This window comes from Fukomys damarensis, unplaced genomic scaffold, assembly GCF_012274545.1.
Source record: "Fukomys damarensis isolate Sample0158 unplaced genomic scaffold, DMR_v1.0_HiC HiC_scaffold_36, whole genome shotgun sequence".
NCBI lineage: Eukaryota > Metazoa > Chordata > Mammalia > Rodentia > Bathyergidae > Fukomys > Fukomys damarensis.
Genome location: NW_022900948.1, coordinates 24,125,318 through 24,146,521, shown reverse-complemented (window position 1 = coordinate 24,146,521; position 21,204 = coordinate 24,125,318). Strand labels below are relative to the sequence as shown.

General features: G+C 39.0%; 1 protein-coding gene across 1 annotated transcript in view; it reads right to left on the bottom strand.

The window, feature by feature from the left end:
• Window positions 1–21,204, bottom strand: part of Znf462 (zinc finger protein 462) — a 137,735-nt gene that overhangs the window by 79,047 nt on the left and 37,484 nt on the right. The window contains exons 2-3 of the mRNA XM_010639277.2: window positions 3,789–4,038; window positions 205–3,275 (exon numbers count right to left, since the gene is read on the bottom strand). Of these exons, the coding sequence (XP_010637579.1) occupies window positions 205–3,275; window positions 3,789–4,008 (3,291 nt within the window). The 5' untranslated portion in view covers window positions 4,009–4,038. The remainder of the gene's footprint in view (window positions 1–204; window positions 3,276–3,788; window positions 4,039–21,204) is intronic.

Here is a 21,204-nt window from a genome sequence, read left to right as displayed (position 1 = left end):
GGGTGTGTGGGGGGGGTGGGGAACCCATGTTGGACATTTTGGGAGACATTGGAGCACCCACCTCAAATGATAATTGGGAAAGGGCAGAGCCCCTGTCCACAGACACCATGCGCATGGTTTTCTGGATCCTAAAGTAGGAGGCCTTTTCTTCAGGGTGTTTCTTCTGATAATGAACCAAGACAGAATGCATGTTGGGGCTTGCGAATGTGGGGGGGGTGGGGAACCCATGTTGGACATTTTGGGAGACATTGGAGCACCCACCTCAAATGATAATTGGGAAAGGGCAGAGCCCCTGTCCACAGACACCATGCGCATGGTTTTCTGGATCCTAAAGTAGGAGGCCTTTTCTTCAGGGTGTTTCTTCTGATAATGAACCAAGACAGAATGCATGTTGGGGCTTGCGAACGAGCAAACGTCACAATCGTAAACGACAACGGTGTTGACTGACGGGTCCTTCTGGTTTTCACATTCTGGAGTAAAGGTCTTTGAAGGAGTGCTTTTATTAAATGTAGCTGGCATACCACCACCACGACCCACGGGAGTGGATGTCGCCATGTTCTTGGGAGCCGAATTCAGAATCTCCCTCAGCGTCTGGGATTCAGTGTTCAGCCCTTCTTGCTGCTCCACGACATAGCTTGAAAATATCATTGCATTGTTGATCTTCACTGTGGGATGCATTCTTTGGTAATGTGGCATCAGGCTTCTAACATTTGGGCTTGTGTAGGAACAAAACCGACACCGGTATATCAGGTCCGAATGATCAAAGTTGAGAACATTCATGGCTTCTGGGTGGTGTTCACCATAATGCTGCTGGAGATCTTCAAAATTGGTGTAATCAATGTAACATTCCAGGCACCTATACACTGCACTATGGTCATTGGGGTCCAAAATGTACCTAAAGCTGAACTTAATATACGGGTGCATTCGTTGGTAGTGAGTGCTAACACTCCGGGCAGATTTATTGTTAAAGTCACAGTGTTTGCAATAGTAAAGCCTTCCAGAGTCACCAAAGTCTGTATTTTCACTGTTGTGCTCAGTTCCATAGATAGGAGTTTGGGTATTCATCAACACAGTATTGGAAATTTGATGATCTTTCATGTTTGCTGAAGAGCCATAATAATCTTCTTCATCTTCAGAAAGGGTGAGCTCAATCTCAGCCCCATTCGTAGCATTGTAATCATGGGTGACATTTCTGAAGGTGGGCTCCTTCTGGGGTTCACTGGTGTCTCTGACCCAAATCTGCTGGGCTGAAAACGAAGTGGGAACCTCCATGATAGGTTCTGTTGGCTCTTCTTCCCTGTCCAACTCGACTTCTATCTCCACTTCATTGTCTTCCTCTTCTTCCTCGTCATCTTCAACGTTGATCACTGCATCTTCCTGCTGTTTGGTTTGGTTAATTTTGCTCTGCAGGTTGCTTGCTATCTCATCAATCCTAGTTCTTTTCTTCACGGGTGATAAATCAAGAGGAAAGTCACTTGCAAGCTTCCTAGAGGCCTTAGCTACAAAATTGTTCTTGGAGGATAATCCAAGAATTGAGGTCTGACTTTTCTTCACAGTGTTGCTGGAAGAGGGGTGGCTGTCTGTCTCATTTTCCAGTGGTAGGCTTGAGGGTTGCCCCTCAAATTTTGGCAAATTGTCACAAAACGAATGTTTGTGCTGCTGATGGACTCTTAGCCCTTTCAGAGTCGTGGTGGAGTAACTACACATGGTGCACTTGTAGGGGTGCAAGGGTGGGGCTTGAACGGGTGGCTGTGGCGGTTGTGTGGGTGGTGGCTGTGGCTGCGGTGGCAGCTGATGTGGTGGCTGAAGCTGTGGTGGCTGTGGCTGTTGCAGTGGCTGTGATGGCGGTGGTGGTGGCGGTGGTGGTGGCTGTTGCTGCTGCAAAGGATCCAGCATGACTCCTGACTTTCTGCCATTGATGCTTGAGCTCTCATAGGACACCACACTTTCATTCAGTGAAGAAGAAATGCTTTCGCTCTGGGAGTTCACAGCATCCCAATCTGAGGTTGTACCCGTGTGACACTGTTTATGAGCCCCAAGTTTTAAGGAGCTCTTACAAGTAAATGGACACTCGTCACATTTGTACACAGCTGTCTTTCCAGATAAGTGAATATTTTCTATGTGACGAGAGATGCTGCGTCGATGCATGGTGAGGAAAGGACAAAAGGGGCACTGGAACCTATTCATGAATCTTCTAAACGGAATCCCCTTGGTCTCCAGTAATTTGTTGCCATCTGAACCCATCAGCTGTTCTGCAGACAGGCCTGATGTCTGGTGATCCATAGCATTTAGTCCATTCTCGCTGTCTATTTCGTTTAACTCTTCATCAGAACTAGAGTCATTTAGCATGCTGTTAGTTTCCAGGTCAGCAGAAGAATTGGTCATGTCAGTCATTCCATAACGGGATCTCTCTGGCAAGTTAATGAGGCCAGAATTATGAGGTGACTTCGGCTTCATCTGAGGGTAAGACATGTGCGAATATTTGGAAGCTGAAGAAGAATTGGTTCTCATGATGGAGTTGCCAATAGAGCCCCTGAAGTTGGAGACGTTAGTGTTGGGTATCTCCTGATTTGCAGCGTTCATGGACAGATATGTGGAGTTGGAAGTGGGGCTGGAGGAACCCTTATTCTGCACATCAGGTAGATTAGTCCCTTCTTGTTGCTGTCGGAGGCTGGAAAGAATCTTGACCATACTGCGGTGTTTCTTCATCATGTGGTCACACCAGCGTTCTCGGCGGGGGGTCTGGTAGCTGCACCACTCACAACAAAAGTTGCCTCTAGACTTGGTCAAAGGTTTGACCATGGACTCTAAGATGCTGCGCTCCACGACCTCTGCTGGTAGTTCCTTGCAGGGGTCTTGCAGAGACATGGGTGGAACCACAGCATCTGGCATAGGAGCAGGAGCAGGTGGAGGAGCTGTGGTCTCCTTCAAGTTGTTTTTGTGATACATCTTCTGATGCTTAATTATTCTTGCCCTCCTTGGAGACTTGTATGTGCAAAACTGGCAAGAGAAGACCTTTCCAAATCCCTCATGCATCATGATATTATAATTTAAGGATCCTGGGACAGGGGGTCCTGCTGAACTCCCTTCAGCTTGGGCTCCATGCACCTTCCTAGTATGTTCTATGAGGAGGTTTTTTGACCTGAAGTAGCGTACGCAGAACTTGCACTGAAAAAACTTGTTTGTTGGTTTGGGATTAGGGGCAATATGCTGACCGTAATATCCTGGACTGTGGCCATAGTAACTTCCAGTCCCCAATGCAGCTGCATTTTGACCTAAAGAGAATGCAGAAGAAAGTAAGAAAATGGAAGCAAATGAGAAATTCGATCATGCAAATCAATGCCATTTCAATTATCCTTCATTAATAAACATCACATCCAAAGGGCCTAACGTCTTCAGACCCAGTCCTGAAGCATTAATGAACACACATATATTATACCTTCTCATTGATGAAGTTGCAGAGTATACCTTTAGGTACATTACTTTCCTCATTTCCATAAATAAGCCACACAGCTATGAAGATACAAGGTTCATAAACTGCAGTATTTATTTGACAACTTTCAAAGATATTACATTGTCCTCAAAATTAAAAGTAGGAGACATGAGGAAGCTGAAAGGATAATAACCTAGGAGACTCAAGAAGAGAAAAATAATGCCTAAACAACAAGAAATAGCTTGCAGAGAACAAGAAACCATAGAAGCCACATGTATCAAGAACCATAGCGACCAGCTAAAAATAAGAGAGTAATTAAAACATATCAGATATGCTGTGCTTAGTGTAGATTTACCTGATAAATCCTCTGCAATTGCAAATTCATCCTTTATAGAAGAAAACTCCACCTCTGTCTGATTACTGGCATTCATGGACCCGGATCGTGGCTCATTGTCATTGTCCTCAGCAACATCAGTTGGCTGAAGAAATGCTGTGTGGACATCCTGGATGTGTGCCTTGAGATCTTCATAAGATGGGGCTCTGAAATCACAGCCATCACACTGAAGCACCTCCATGATCTGGGACTACCCTCTCACATTAGGAACCTGTGGGAGAAGTCCGAACAAAGTGTTAGAAGGAATGCACTACTGACAGACCTCAAACTGAAGGGGCTACACATTCAGGAATGGAAATATTTCTAATATCAGCATATTTCTCTTACTTGGCTTTGCCACTGGGAACACTGGCCAAAGAAAGGCAATCAGACATAATAGGGATGATGTCCTTGACTGCATAACTTCAAAGAAGAAAAGAAAACCCAGATAAATAATTTCTGGCTTGATACATCTTCAAATGTCACTTGTCAAGGAAACCCTTAATATTTCAAAAGTTTTAGCAGTATCTGAATTTTTCCACTAAATTCACAATTCTTAGTAACTTAATATTGGCTTTGGTTCTTTCTTGAACTCATTTTAATTTTCAACTAGAATGTTTTTAGAAGAAGATATCCACACAGAAAAAAAAGGACAAATCTCAATTCTTATTAGCTGTTTTAATATTATTACATTGGTGTTTTATCAACAAATGGTAGACAAGATTGAATCTTAGGAGTGATGGTACAGAGATTTTATTGTTGCTTTTATTATTTTTAATATCTTTACTGATACTAGAGTATACCTCTTTCTTCCATTCCACAAAGTTTTAGTTGATTCTCATGCATTCTCTCTCTCTCTCTTCATGAGCTAAATGGTTATTTGCTCTTTTACTATCTACCAATTAAAATCTAACAGCTTCTCCAATCTAATTAGGTCATAAAATATTTCTCATGAGGTTTTCAAGCAACCAACTTTAGATGACAATCCAGTTTTTAGTTTAAAGTTGTATCTTGGCACCTCGATTTACATCAAGACAACAGAAGCTGGCAGGTGTGAAGAAGGGCTTGGGGGCTTGTAAGTTGTGAGTGGATTTTTCCCTTTCTTTCCTTTACAAACATGAAGTGTATACCCTAATGCAAAAAGGTATTAGGAAGGTGTGCAGTCCTTCCTATCTAAATGTATCTCCCACATTGAGCCACCTAGTTATTATCCTAATGAGTGAGTTACCTCATTAAGCTCACCACAAACTCAAGTGAGTCATTGTAACCTAGAACCAGATGTCCAAGAACTAAAGCTATAGCCAAATCTATTTTATGATGAAATTTTCTATACTTTTCTTATAAAAGATAAATGATTTCTACAGGAGGAATGAAGTCCACTAATAATCTGTCAGTGTAGTGCAACGAGCCACGGCATGAAGATTTTCTATGAAAGAACACTCCTGGTAGCCTGCTAAAATAACTTCTGGCAAGTCCAGCTCTGGACAGCCTGAGCTTGCAGAGTGAGACGCAGATATTTACCTCCTCTTCTTTCACCCAGCAATTTATCCTTTTTCAATAAACATTGAACTCTGCACCAGAGTCCTTTCAGCTAACTAACTCTCAATATTCCAGATACACAAGCTTTTATGTCTAAGCACCAACCCAAATTGTGTGGAAGAGGTTGCTATCAGCTCTGGATCAAATTACAGCAGTCACTGAGGCCCCACCCCACTTCTCCTTTCGCACAGTCCATTAGACCTGAAAACAAATTTTTCCATGGTGCAGACGACTCCTGCATTTAGAACACTTCACAGAAAAAAGCAGATCATCCAGTGTGTACTCCCCATCCCCCAAGCTTAGTCCTTTCATCTCAGCCAAACAAGCCACAGCTCTGCTGAATGTGTTTATCACACTTTCAAGAGATAGGAGCTCCTGCGTCACTGAAGCTCTAAGACTCACTAAGCTGCCCTAGTCCTCTGAGCTTTAGGAGCAGCCATTTTAGCTCAGAGCTTCTCCTCCGTGCACAACATGGCTTCTCTTGGATTCTGCTAGGCTGACAATCAGAAGTGAATGCTAGACAGGCAGGCTGGGCACTCCTATGCTCTTCTCTTCCCAACAAAGAATTAACTGTTTTAATTTCTTTCCGAAAAGCAGCACCTTTCTCCTCCTCAAATGTCATTCACCAAGATCTCCAAAGGTTCTTTTATTCCATGATTGATATGCTGGTTTGTTAGTTCCAGCAGAGAAATAGTTAGAACAGGGTGACCCAGGACCAGACCCTGCTCTACAGCAGGATTTGGAGGTGTACTAGGGGGACCTCCAGAATGCCTTGGCTTCTTGGGAGTCATCCTTCCACACACAAAAGACATACCATCTGATGCTGCTTGCCAGATTCCAAAGTCTAATGACCTTTGTTAATCACCAGCCAGTCTGTCTGCATCAGCAGACTCTGCCAACAGACACACCCTTCAACACAAAGGCTGTAGCTATTCCTTTTAAAAGAGGTTCTCTGAAAGCTCCATTGTGTAGCTTAGAGGAAAACAAAATCTCTTCCCTTCAAAACTTCAAGCCTTTAGAAATAATGCAACAAAAGGCTTTCTGCTGTGTGTCTTTTGGAAAGTCTGAGCCTCATTTGCACCGTATCAACAAAAATTTATGGCTCTAAACAAGGAAAGCGGGCACCTTCAGCATTAAGTCATCCACCTAGAGATGAAATTCATCTGCCAATTCAGTTCTCAGTATCTTGGTGTCTTCTGAAGCTCTTATCAAGGATGCTAACCTCATTGGATACAAACACAAACTAACAATCTCCTTGTTCTGCTACAAAGGAGATTAAAGGGTTAGGAGATCAGAAAAAGAGCCACTGATTTGGAAAAAGAAGAGATGATGAAAGTGATTTTCTAATGGGTTCTAGCTTTAATGTAGTTGCAATCTCGACCTCAAAAATAGCTCAAAGCCTTAGAAGAGATTAATCTCTAGGCTGCTGAGAGAACCAGCAGCAGGTAGAGCTGAATGGCCTTCAATTTGATGTCTGCACCAATACTGAAATGAGGATGTAGCCTACTTTGAGAGCCATTTTGCCTTTGTGCACACATTTCTTCTGAAGATGCTGAGAGAAGAAAACAGAAATTGCTGGCATGGCCCAAACAATCAAACAGAAACTTGATATGTTTATGAGACTCAGAGGCATATATGTGCAAAAGTAGGAGTAAGAGGAGATGAAGGGAACGGGGAAGGATAGAAATAAGGAAAACTGGATCCGAGGAAGACCACCCTCCTATCCATCAACCAGAGAGGTGTTTTGTGCAGCAGAAGATAATCCTCTAAGAAACCAAAAAAGAAGAGAAATAAAGCCTTGCACGTTTGACTGCTTCATCCCCTCAGAAGAACTGCAATACCAAGAGGCTCACCTAGACACTGATTGGTTACAAAATTATGATTTAAAGTTAAAAGCCTTGATCTCATAGCTACTTACCCCATTTAATAATACTGTGATTATGAGATTAGCAATATTTTTTCTCACTTATCAAATCAGCAAAAATCAAAGCTGAAAAGGAAATTTCTGAACTAACTAAAAAGAAATGCTATTTTTAAAAGGTCATGAGATCAGTCTACAAATCAAAAGAGCACCCTTCTCTCCCCATGCAGTATCTCCAGGCCCCTCAAGGTCAAAGAGAATTCCTTTAGATAACCAGACACCACCACCTATGATGATGCCTGCAAGGTGAATACGGATTCCTTCTACCATAAGCTACATGTCACGTGACTGCTCCTTTTAAAGTGAAACCTCTAGACCCCTAATTATTTGCTATTCTTCAAACTACTCATTTTTGGTGGCTGGTTTGTTCAGTTTATACTTGCAGATTTCAAAACACAGGGTTTTGACGGGCAATCCCAAATCTAATCAGCCATGTTTGAAAAACTATTGAAGATATACTTAAAGAACATCTAGAAATATGTTAAAGTTTTGGGCTATACATATTAGAACTGGGGAAAGGCATTATAACAGGCAGACACAAGCTGCTCTTTTTCCATGTCAAGAACACCAGTCTACATCAACAAAGCCTGCCCACCCATTTTCTGCGCTCAGAATTCCAGGGGTCCATTATGCCTCAGTTTTTCCACCTGGGAAGAAGAAAGCAGACAAGCCACAGCTTCATCATGTGTCCTTCCAACTCACTGCTCAGATGTAACTGGCGCAGGAAAGTGTTCGTGACGTTTCACAGTATTCTCATAAGCCTGCATCATCAACCCTGGTCCAAGTCAGCTTGGCAAACACCACTCTTTGAGCTTGATGGCAAGAGTATAAGGTGGTCTTCAAGACAAAGTCCCAGTGGTCTCCAGGAAGTGAGCAAATGAAAATGCACAGGCCTTGCCTGGATCTAACCTGTTCTCTGACTGAAGGACTGAAGACCAGAAATAAAGCTGTGAAGCCCCACAGCCATGTGATTCAGTAGCAACTAATTATAACCTTCAAAGCCTTTGAGAAATAGATCCAGATACACCATAAGGTGCTTTTCCTCTGTCCACTCCAGAAACCTACTTTCATTTCTAAGACACTGAACTCCCCAGTTCTCCTCAGACACAATTCTAATAAAGGGCCTTAGTTAGTACCTCTTGTTTGTCCTTTTCACTTTCTTTTTCTAGGAACAGAACACCTTTTATTGAAGAACAGGTAATTGAAGAATGCATATTGGAATACTTTAAGTAGAAAGAGAAAACAAAACAAAAAAAATCAGAAGCTTGATCATTTTAAAACAATATATTCAAAGATCAGACAGAAGCTGTTGACATGAGGTCAGAGTTGTGGGGTGTACTGCAAGGTTAATATATCTAATTGCAAATGCCAGACCCTAAGGATAAAACAAAAGTGAGGAGCAAACACAATAAATTTGTGAATATTGGGCTGCTAGTCTTAGCAACATGGGATATCCTGTATCACTAATCATCATTTATTCTTGTCATGGCCAGTAGCAGCTCTAATAGCTTAAAAATCACTAAAACATCTTTCTACATAGTACCGAGTTGAGAAGTTGAAGTGAAATCTCTTTCAGAAACAATAGTTAAGGAATAAAACCTACAAATGCAAATATAAAATAGCCAATTGGATAAACTGTATATATGAACTCTGATATGGGCCCACGTGCTCCAAATTTAACAAACGCTGAGGCAGAATCAGTTCTTTTCTAAATAAATACATGTGACATGTGTTACTCCCAAGTTACAGTTAAAAAAAAAAACTAACAGAGAACTTCCAACACCAAGCTACCTTCAGTGATCTTACAGCATTTGGTACTACTATAGATCCTGGCTTGCCATGGGGTGTCTTCAAATGTCCTATCAAATGTTTATACTATTTGCTACATCATCTAAGCAGAGTTCTCTGTACTCTTGGCAATTTACCACTCTAATGAAAGGTTTAACATATCAGGAAGGATAAATAATTAAGGAATTCAGAAGGGAGACACAGCTGTTCTTCAAAACCAAATTTTCAGAAGAGAAAGGATTAATTTGCAATCACATATGTAACCCCCAATATGAGACTGAATTTAAACAGTATCAGGGAAACATCACAAGACCAAGTCTTGCCAAGGCATGTGGCCTCTGCTGTATATGGCTGGCCTGGTCCATCTGTGGGACCTTGTATACAAGCACAAAGTCTGGTATACAACTTGCAGGCAACTTGCAGGTTAACAACCCAGTGATCTCCTGGATAAGGATGCTAGTCTTCAGGTTTTCTCCTATTTTAGGTTTGCTCTCCTATAATAAGTGTTCAGCTATTAAGAGCATACTGGAGTAATATTTCAGAGTAGATACCTTGGCGGTCACCTTTAAAATGAGATGAGCATCTAGAAGTGTAATCCAAGTAGCTAAAAAAAATGTCAGGTATATAGGAAGTGGTTCTGGCTGAGTGACCTGTTATAAAAGCAGGTAGTGAATGTCTAATACACAAAGAAATACTATAGACCTTCTGGAGAATTTGTGCATTCTTTTGCAATGATACAAGGCTAATTGAGGCCAACAGGCCAGTAGGCAGTCTGCCAGCTCTCCTGTCCTCAGAAAAGGAAGTATGTGATTTGAACAAGGAGATAAAAGGAGAGAAAGGACAAGAAAAGAAAGGGAGGAAGCAGGGTGGTATCTCAGTAGCTTTAGACTTCATTGTCTGCAAAGGGGAGCCTGCAGTTCACCAGATAACTCCAATTTTAAGGAGTGTCGGGACAATATTCTTGAGAGGTGGCTTAGAAAAAAAATGAAGATGCCTCTTCCACACCTACATCCTCAAAGTGAAACCATGGCAAATGAGAGCCCAGCTCATCAACTTCTTTCAATTAATGAGGAACCATTCTTGATGTTTAATAAATAGATTAGAAATGGCAAGTACAGAGGAATTCTCTGAAATGTCATGGGTTCAACAGGAAGTTCTTGGAAACTGAAGCCATTCTTGCCCCAGTATTTTAAATAAGAGATAACTGATCTACCTCCTCCAGCGCCAAACCTCACCCACATAGCAGAGACAGACAATCACGGTGTTCCTTTAGAGACTCTTCAGAATGCTGGCTGGGATTCTACAGACACTTTTTATACTACAAGAACTCTCATTATAAAAATTGTAAAATGAAAGGGAAGTTGCAGCTATGCTGCTGGGTCTTCATTACAGAATTGATTAAGACGCAGAGTAAGCAGAAGCTACAGAACAAGTCATCTCCCACACGGAGCAAGACTGAAACGTGCACTGGCTACTTTCCCTGCGGATTTGTCAGCCTCACTGATTTTAGGCCTTGGATGCATCTTCATGGCCAAAACTAAAACAGTTCCTTGCTCAGAAAAATCCAGCCAAATACACCAAGTCTTGATCCTACTGGTTTTAGTGAATGAATTCTGATACTATTTTAGTAACTTACCTTGCTCTCTACTCTTTTCTTTCAAAGAAAACAATGATGTATGACTGTTGACTTGTGGAAAGTGTAAGAAAGTTCCGGCTAGAAGAACTTCCTTTATGTGGGGAATGGCCCACCAAAACTCCCATATGATCTCTTTGAAGACTTGGTCACTCACAATATGCTCAATAAATTCAGACAAGTCCTTTGTCAGTAGCATGGATGGAAGTAAAGGAAATTTTGTTAAGTGGAATAAATCAAGCACAGAAAGACAAATACCACACTTTCACTTATATGTAGAGCTAAAGTTGCTCTTTAAAGAAGTAGGGAAAACAGTATCAGTTACCAGAAAGCCCAGGAACAGTATGAAGGGAGGAGGGATGAAAAGGGGACATATAATAGGTACAGAGATATAGTTGGGTAGGAAAAATAACTTTTTTGTTCCTCTGGTGCTAGGGATCAAACCCAGGGCCAAGACAAGCACTCTACTGCTGAGCTACCCTCCTCGTCCCTAGAAGGAATAACTCCTAATGTTCTATAACACTGTGGATAATTGTGCTTGGCAAAAGTTAATCAGATACTTCCAATAGTTCATAGGAAGTGTTCTGAAAGTTCTCAATACAAAGAAATGATATACATCTGAAGTGATGGATATGTGTATTACCCTTATCTGATCATTACACATTAGATAGATGTACTGAAAAGCCACATTATACCCCATAAACGCTACTTACTATTAGTCAGTTAATTTTTTAATAAAAAAAAAAAACTCAGAGCAAGTCACTTCCTTTATATAAGAATTGAACTGAGTGCCTATGTCATTGCCCTGACCTCCCCACTCAAAATCCTTACATTAGATAACACCGATTAACTAAACCTGGTCCCTGAGGGTCTGTTTGTTTCTTTTTAAACCAGGATTCTTCATCTCACTGCCCTATCAGGATATGTTCTAAAGCAGTCTGACTTCTGGCAAACAATGGCTTAAGTCTATATGAACCGTGAACATTTTTAAGTCATCCTAGAAAAGGAGATTATACTGTGATACACACATGCACTCCCTTCCCTCTGGCTGAGATGGAAACTTCCACAAGTTCTAGGCTAGCCTGGCTATGTAGCTAGATGATATATATCTTTTAGCCTGAATAAATACATACATACACATATATATGTACACACACACACACATATAGTGAGACAGACAATTTTTTTTCTCCATATTGGCTCCACCTATACCAGAAGGCTTCAGAAGGCTGACCTTGCTCCTTATCAAACTAACCAAATGACCAATTCGGATACAATGGTTTTCCCACCCTTGCTTCAAGGAATTAATTCATTCTTCTAGAAAAACACACTATATATTTACATTTGAGACTGGAAGATACTCAAGACTTGGGATTATTATTATTATTATTATTATTATTATTATTATATTTTGTTTTTGTGTTTGAGACAGGGTCTCACTATGTAGTTGAGACTGACCTGGAACTCACTACATAGCCCAGGCTGGTCTCAAACTCACAGTGATCCTCCTGCTTCAGTCTCCCGAGTGCCAGGATTACAGGAGTGCTCCACCATGCCCGGTTTTTGGGATTTTTACAAAAGTGACTGATAAGTAATTTATTTTCTCTTGCAATTCCCAGTCTACATCCACCAAGTGAGTTTATTCTTTAAAAATGCTGCTCCCCACCAATGAAGCAGAAAGCTTAGAAATCTGTCTGTCAACACTACTGTAGACTTTATGATTGTGTGAAAGCACTACAGCTTAGGTACATGGCCAAGTCCCACTTTCCATAAACCCTTAATGATAAATTCCATTTTTGTCTAACAAACAGGCTCTTCAGCTTACTCAGTATGGAGCTACTTAAAAAAAAAAAAAAAAAAAAAAAAGACATGCAGAAATTCTGATCCAGCCAATTTAAGAATTTGTTCTCAAGTCACTAAATCCAAAAAGTGACAGTAGGTATGATGTCTCTGCCTGTCATTTTTACCTTGAGCAAGTTTTTTGAGGTCCTTACTTTGATCATTTTTGCTAAATGAAGAGACTAGATCATGATGATGTTCAACCTTTTCATACAAGGGGCCTGTTTTACATGATTTTCTTCTATATTTTAGAGGACTTTTTCCCTGATTAAACTCATTCCTCTACTTTTTACTATTATTCAGAGACCTTCAAATGCCGCTCTTCATGTGGTTGCCTCCTCATCATCCAAGTCTGAGCTTAAAGGCTCTATCTATCTTTTCCTGAGCTTTTCCTGACAACTTCGTCTGCTGTTAATCACTGCCTCTCTCATCCGTGAACTTGAGGCCCCTGCACACAACAGCACACTGACACTTTGTCTCTATTATATTATGTCTATCATATAGTATATATATTATACATAGCATAGTATACTATAATATTTTATTGTATTTTCTTCATTGTTGACATGATATTCATCTTTCTATAGTTTGGCCCTTACTAGAACATGAGCATCCTGAGAGTGGGTCTATGTCTGTCTTCTTCATATTAGTATCTTCAGCCTTTGGACAGGGTATCATGTACTTAACAAGCTCTCTGAAAATATAAGTTGAATGAATGATGGAGTAAATAAGTGAATAAATTATAGAGTTTCTGAATGATAAGATTCTAACCAACCATAAAAAATGACTGTCCACAAGAGCTAAATAGTTTACTAACCTCGTGTTGCCACAAAGCAGTGATCACGACCAGGAATAATTCTGCTCTCCATCACCTCCAACCCCACAATATGTGGCAATATTTGCAGATAGTTTCAGTTATCACAGTAAGAGGGCTTGCTACCAGCATCTTGTGGGTGGCATTCAGGGATGCCGCTAAACATTCTACAATGCACAAGACAGTTCATACAAAAAAGAATGATCTGATCCAAATTAACAGTAGTGCCAAGATTAGAAATCCTTTCACATGTGATCTGTAGGTATTTTCAGTTTCTACTTTTATAAGCCCTTCCTTGGTTCCTAGCTAGTGAGTCCCTGGCCCGTGTGAACAAGTTCTCTCCTAGCTGCAAGATTAATGGCGCTAAGGCTCTAATTGACCTTAGCAGCCCTCATGCCAAATGATATCATGAGTTTTTAGTTTTTCTGATTTGGTTATTTTAGCAAGTATCTTCCAAGAAAAATCCAAAATAAGGCATGCAACTGAATGGTTTATCTTCTTTAATGATAAGGCCTTTGCACTGCTGATGATCCCATGAGCTTTGTGAGTGAGGTGCCAATGTCACTACAAATGGTCAAGTTCTAGACTTAGCATGAAACTTCCAAGGACAATTTCTGTGTAACACACAATACATATTTTATTCTCTCCAGTGTGTGAAATTATCTTCTTTCAAAGTGACAGAGCCTCGAGCTACTCAAAATCACTCTTCAGAGGACAAGTGTTCCATTTTTGTTCTATCTCCAGGGCCCACCACAGGTCTGGCAATGATAAGATTTGTGGAATGAATGACTAAATGCATGCTTGTTTTCCTGGAGACAATTACCCAGTGGTATAAATTCAAAGTAAATGTTTAGGAACTTAAGTAATTCCAGAGAGCCTCCATGACCAAAAAGAAAAAAAGAACAACAAAAACAGAGCAGTGCTATATAACACTTCCTACCCCAACAAATGAAACTAATGAAGCTACATTACAGCGATTACCTGACTACTGAGATACAGAGAATGCTAAATCTCCTGTTGTCCTCGATATTTAGGTGAGTGGCCATCCTCCTCTGCCACCCCATACACAAGGAAGGCATCTCGGGCTGGATTGTTCCACCCATGCATACATCACACTGCTAAGTTTGGTGACACCTGTGATCATCACCACCTGTGGCTACACTTGAGACTGTCTGGTTACCTTCTCTCCACAAAACCCTTTTATTTTTTATTTTCAAAGCATTCTGTAAAGGCCAAAGGATAATTCCTCCCTTGTGTATTAAAACTGTATAAAAATTTTCGGTGGAGGTAACAGGTAGAAGCATAGTTTTCTCTTTTAGCATCCCTGAAAAGCACTGAAACAATGTATTATTTGTGCCTTCTTTAATGCAGAGAGAAGAGGCCACTCAAAAAGTTAATCATCCAAAAGTTTACAATGTCTATCAGAGAAGAAGAGATTTTTAAAGGACAAATAGCTCAATCTATTTCAATACAACTTCATTTTTTAGATAGGAAAACTAAGGTTTCAAGAAAAATAGCCTGTCTAAGCATTTTAGAACACAAATTATCTGAAACCAGGGAAAGAAAATTGAACTCCATAATTTGAGAAAGGGACTCAGCAGTAAGGACACTGTAAGTATTATTCAGTTTACCAACACCTATCCCCACTGAATGTCCATGCCCCGCATAGTCTCAGTAATAAGCATCCTTCTTCACCGGGGAGCAAATTCCATAGTAACCCCTAGTGTCTCCACTGTCCTGGATTCACACTCAGGAGAGTCACTGAAAAGGTGCAAAATCTATGGTCTATTGTTTGGCTGTTCACGAAACTTCTTAGACATGCAAGCTGTGTGTTCATACTTTGGGAACACATTTGGAAGACGGAAAGTTGCTGACGAAGGTATACACCGAAGAACAAGAGCTATAACACTCCAACCTCATGGAATCAGAACAAGGTTATATAGCAGGTTTACGCTGGCCAAATATGCCCCAAGAGAAACATCGGCTTGTTTCTTATGGAAAATGTGTGCTGCCAACAAAGTCACTGAAGAGCCTGGCTGAATGAGCTTTAGGAGTATCTGGAAATATCAAGGTCAGTTCCATGTAAAGCAGAAGGGAGAAGAGCAATCATTCCTACAAGTAAGTGCCTTGCAAGGAAGCCAGCCTCTCTGTACAATGTCTCGTGAGTAGCTCAGATAATACTAGAATATTGTTGATACCAGATATTGATTCAGGGTATACTTTGCATTAAAAACGACTGAAATTCTTAGTATTTTTCTGTATTCACTAACATACTAGTTTATCTTTCTCCATTATTATTTCTAGTGAGTACTTATGTCCATTTGTTGTATATTTAAAAAAAAAAGCTAAATGCATCAGAACATCTGGGAATCATCCTTAACTTTTAAAATATTTTCCATAAAAGTGTCTTATAAGAAAAGTTCACTACCATCCTGACAAGATGTTGAGATTTCCATGTTTGCTTGTTTTCCACCACATAGAATATTTTCACCAACACTTTGAAAGTCAAAGTTAATTCTCATCCTTTAAGACAGGAATCCTCAAAGTCTGGTCTCTGGCCCAGGAACATCATCACCACCTAAGAACTTAGCAATACAAGTTTTTAGGTTCCACTGCAGGCTTGAATCAGGCCCCCAAAGTTCATTTTGACACATCCTCAGCATCCCTGACACCTGCTGAAGTTTTATGTGTGGGCTCCAGCCTTCCTTGCAGTGTGACAGTCCCGAGACTATCAGACAGAAGAGGCAGCATCTCCTTCTCCACTACACTGAACCCCTATTTTCAAATGCTATTGATTGAACAGAATATAATAATCACTATGCAGCACTTAAACAGCATGGGAGAGGACAATACTTGTAAGTAAATATTTAACTTTACACCAAATTGGGAACCTAACATCCGAAACAAGTAAGGATAAAAACCAATTTGTAAAAAACAATTGCTGGCCTCTTGAAAGAATGAATATTGTGGCCAACACAATGCCGATCCTGATATTCATCTCCCTTATGAACTTCAGATGGGTGATGACATTGTGTCCTTGATATTTTGTAAGTAGGACATGGCAATCCACAGAGGAATGAAACAGAGATTTTTATCCAGAAAACACTAGAAGTCAAGTAATCCTCAGGATATTAGAATCCTCTATAACAGAAAACTTGCATGACAAATGAAATCTTATAGAGAATATCACCGTACCTGGAGTGGCATTTGATCTTTGCATTAACATTATAAATACAGAGTTAATCTCTCAGTAATAAGCAACACCTGAAGGCACAAAGGTGTTTGGCAATCTCTCCAAAGAAGGGTGTATGCTTTAAACTAAGAATTCCTCCTCAGACTGTGCACAAAGCCCTCAATGAAAAAAATATAAAGAAAGGAAAAAAATAGTTTGGCCACACCAAACCAATAGGACTGCAGAATCTTCAAACCAAAAACAAGACTTTAAAATGCTAGAGTTTGATAAAATTTATCACCTGCATCTTGTCCAGGAAGACAATTAGGGGTCTCTTTAGACTGCTGATGGACTATGAAAGAAAACAAACCAGCAAGACTCAAACCCAAGTTCTTAAAGGAAAGCTGAGCTGGGGGTTAAGAAGATTTCAAATAATATTGCCCTCATTTATGGGGGCCAAGAGAAAATCCTAATAATTATGTCCCAACCAAACATAAGTTGGAAAAAATAAACTGAGGGGGAAGGTGAGAGAAAGAAATGACATGAAAAACACCAGTGAGCACTCTATTCTGAAAGGACATGACACAGAAGAAACTTATACATAACAATTAACAGAAATTCTGTGGAGGATCAAAGGCAAGATGATAAGACAACTGATGAAAGGAAGCTGGCATGGCAGTTGAAAGAAACTGATGACCAAAAAAAAAAAAAAATTGCAAAACTAATAAATATATTAAAGTTATAAGAGGTACAATCCAAAAACAGAGTTGATGTGGAAAACAGTCTTCAAGAACTGTGCAAAATGCAGAGGAAAAGGACAAGTAGATGAAAGCAGGTAGAGAAGATGACAGATAAGAAGGCTGGAACACAGAGATCCAACATACAGATAAAAGTATTCAAGAAGTAGACAGCAAAACAAAACAAAGTGAAACAAAATATGCTCAAATCCATAGTATGAAATAGTTGAAACAAGAGAGTATCTGATGTTCCAGGAAGAAGTAATATAGGATCATCAAAACTGAGGTTCCTTGAAGTTATAAGAGTTCATGGGTAAACACTGAATTCTCTTTACCATCAAGACATTTAAAAATTAGTCCGTCACAAAAAGAAAAATCAGGTGGCCTCTGAGTTTTTCAGAGTCAGTTAAGTGGAATCTATATGGGCTTGAGAAGACTAAGATCCACTTAGTTCAGTCAGCAAGTAAATTCCCAACCATGTATAAAAGTAATAAAAAAGCACTGTCCCATAGGCATAGAAAATGAATTTCATAAGTAACTCTTCTTGAAAATCTATGTGTTAGTATGTAATACATCCAAACAAGGAAAGGTTCAAAATCAAGACCTCAAGAACAGGAAATCTACAGGCACAAAGCAGAAGCTATGCACACCAAATCAACTTACATTTAACACTAAGACTGAATAATTTGTAACATTTGCAAATATACCCTTTAAATATATGGTAATAAGAAATCTTCCTAAAATAATCATAAAAATGTAGGTTTGGGGAAAAATCCTCAAGCATAACAAAATAAAGAAGCATGAGAGGATTAGGTACATGTGGCTGAATATAAATACTCAATGTTGTCTCATTCCTGAAGTTCAAAAAAACTCCAAGTAGAGGTAAACAAATGAATTAAAATTAAAAATTTAATTAGTTGCAAAAGCAAAAACAGACCAGAACTTTTAATTACTACAAGGAGGAAATCAAAGAAAATGCAGATCCTGTAGTAAAAGGCAGAGGGCAAAGGAAATCATAAAGACATATAAAATACATAAAATTAATTAGAATCAAGTATATATGTTACACCAATAAATGTGAATTAGATAACTCCTCCCCAAGAAAATATCCCCAGAAGATTTGCAAACAAACTCTAATTGCATATTGTTTATGAGACATACATATAGCCAAATTACACAAAAAGTTTAAATGGAAAAATATGACTAAAAAAAATATATCAAGCAGGCTGGGTATGGCGGATTAAGCCTGTAATCTCAATACTCAGGAGTCTGGAGGCTGAGGCAGGAGGATCGCTGTGAGTTTAAGGTCAGTTTAGCCTATGTACTGAGTTCAAGGCCAGTCTGAACTATGTACTGAGACTCTTGTCTTAAAAAAATAAATAAAAAAAGATATGTCAAGCAAAAGAAAACAGAGCTCATGATTAATATTCTTCTTAAAGTCAAGATACAAAAGCTTTTAGGATGATAGAGAAACCTTTATAATGTAAAAAGTTCAATCCATAATGAAGATTTATTATGAATATTTATGCCCCCATAACTGCACCAAATAGGAAAAAAAGATGGCAACAAATATAAAAGAGGCATAAGCATTTAACAGATTAAGTAGAGAAAGACAACTAAGGATATAATTCATATAATTAATACAACTGAGAGTTAAGAGATGCCATTTCAAATTTTATATCCAAAAAGAGAAAATACACTTTCGTTTTTTCAAGAATGTGTGAATCACTGGAAAAGGCTGTCAACTGTTCATAGAGGTTTGTAAAAGATTTTAATGCTAGAATTAAGATACAATACATTACAAATAGCAAAAAAGTCTATAATTTCTGTTTACAACATAATAAAGCCAGAGACAAAAGGAAACATAACTGGGGCATTTTTCAATATTCGCCTAAATAATGTATGACATAATCACAAAAATTCAACTGCAAAATGTAATTTTCAAAATATTACATATATAAGGGTGAAATTTGGTAAAAGCAGTACTTAGTGGAAATTTCATAGCTTTGTAGAAAATTATAAATCAAGGAAAAAGAACAACTCTTATAAATGAAGAAAACATAAGAGTAAATGAACCAAACATCTAATTCAAGTACATACGAAAATGAAGAGCTGAAAAAAGAATTCAGTTGTCATACAGATATAAAACCAGCAATCAAAATACCAAACCATAACAGAACTGATTCAGTAGCCACTTAAAAAAAAAAGAAATTAAATATAAACTAATTAACATAATGAAAAAAGAGGGAACAAAACACAAATACAGAAGATTAAAAACAGAAAATAACCACAAGTGTGGACTATAATCTTAAAATTACTACATGTGACTCATGGCGGTATTTCTTCACCTAGTGTAATACAGAAACATGTATTTTACCAAAATTAATCAAAGAAAGAAAACCATACCAATGCAAGACTAGGAAATACTTTAAAAGGCTTATCCAATCACAAGACATTCACACAAGACTTTACGGAACCACTAAATCAGATGCTTTTTAAACTGTTTAGCCCAAGGCATAAGACTGTTACCAATGTATTTCCAATGTCAATGCAACACAGATACCAAAGTTTGCCTCTAAACTATAAATAATAAGCAGACTGATATCGCTTATAAATATCGATAAAAAATTCAAAATAAAATCCAGGTGACCATTAAGCACTAGCATTCCATGATCAAATGGGTGGACTGTGGGACGGCAATGTTTCAATATGAGAACACCTGCCAATACTCTGTTATGTTAAGAGATCAAAAGAGAGAGAGAAAAAAACTGGTTAATAAGGAAGGGACTAAACAGTATTTGATGCAACTTAAGATAAATTCAGCATCATACTTAATGATAAAATTTGAAAAGTTCAAATCAGGCACCAGACAAGAATTATTACTATTTACATTGTTGTGGAAATGCCAGCCAACACATTTGTAAAAGAAAACAAAATTCAGAGAAGTAATTATTAGACAAGATGATCTTCCCCAGGTGTTGGCCCAGGTAAATGACACTATTATTTTCTACCTGGTAACTAAGAGTAGAATCTTTTTTAACATTTAAAAACGATCATCAAATCTGGCAAGAGATTGGTCATCAGTAAACATAATTTCCTTTCTTCATGTGACTAAGAACACTGGCTTCCACCCACTTGCACCATGTTATTGCTTTTGCAACTCTGGGATTCTTTAGTGACTAATTTAAGTCAACAATTTCAGATGATCCGTATTCAATGATTATAAAATTCAAACCCTAAGGTTATGAAAATCATTTTAAAATAATTATACCTGTTTATCATCAATTCTCAATCAGAAAGTTGCTCTACTCATACATTTAAAAGCCTTTTATTTACATGAAAAGTTACTCAGTGTCTCTTCATTTAAACAGTTTAAGAGGGGCATGCCTATAATCCCAGCACTCAGGAGGCTGAGCGAGGAGGAGTTCAAGGCGAGCCTGGGGTAGAGTAAGTTCAAGATCAGCCTGAACTGAACTCATGGAGAGACCATAAAAAATTTTTAAAATAGCTCCATCAATTAATTTTCCTTCACAACCTTTCAAAAAAATCTCAATTGTGGTACTGTCCAAATGAGTGCTTCTTCCAGATTTCTCTGCATATCCTCAGACCGGTGTCTCTGCAAACTCACAGCCTCAACTCTGTCCAGTAATCTGAGGTTTACATGGTTAAGTCTGTTTCCTATTTTCCATTGTGTATCAATATGAAGAAAAGTTTCAATGTTCTATCTGGCTTTCCCTCCTTTAATCTCCATTTCCCATCACAATGAAAGGTGGACTTCTACTTCCCACCACTGAGGGCTGATTCTCAAGTGGGTTCTGAGTGCAGCTCTCCACGCCTCTTCTGGGAACCCACTACCCACCTGACAGTTCGATATTTTTCATTTCTCTTTGGCTGCCACCTAAGTCATTCTTACCTTAAGCTCTTACTCATCCAGAGTAACACACACACACACACA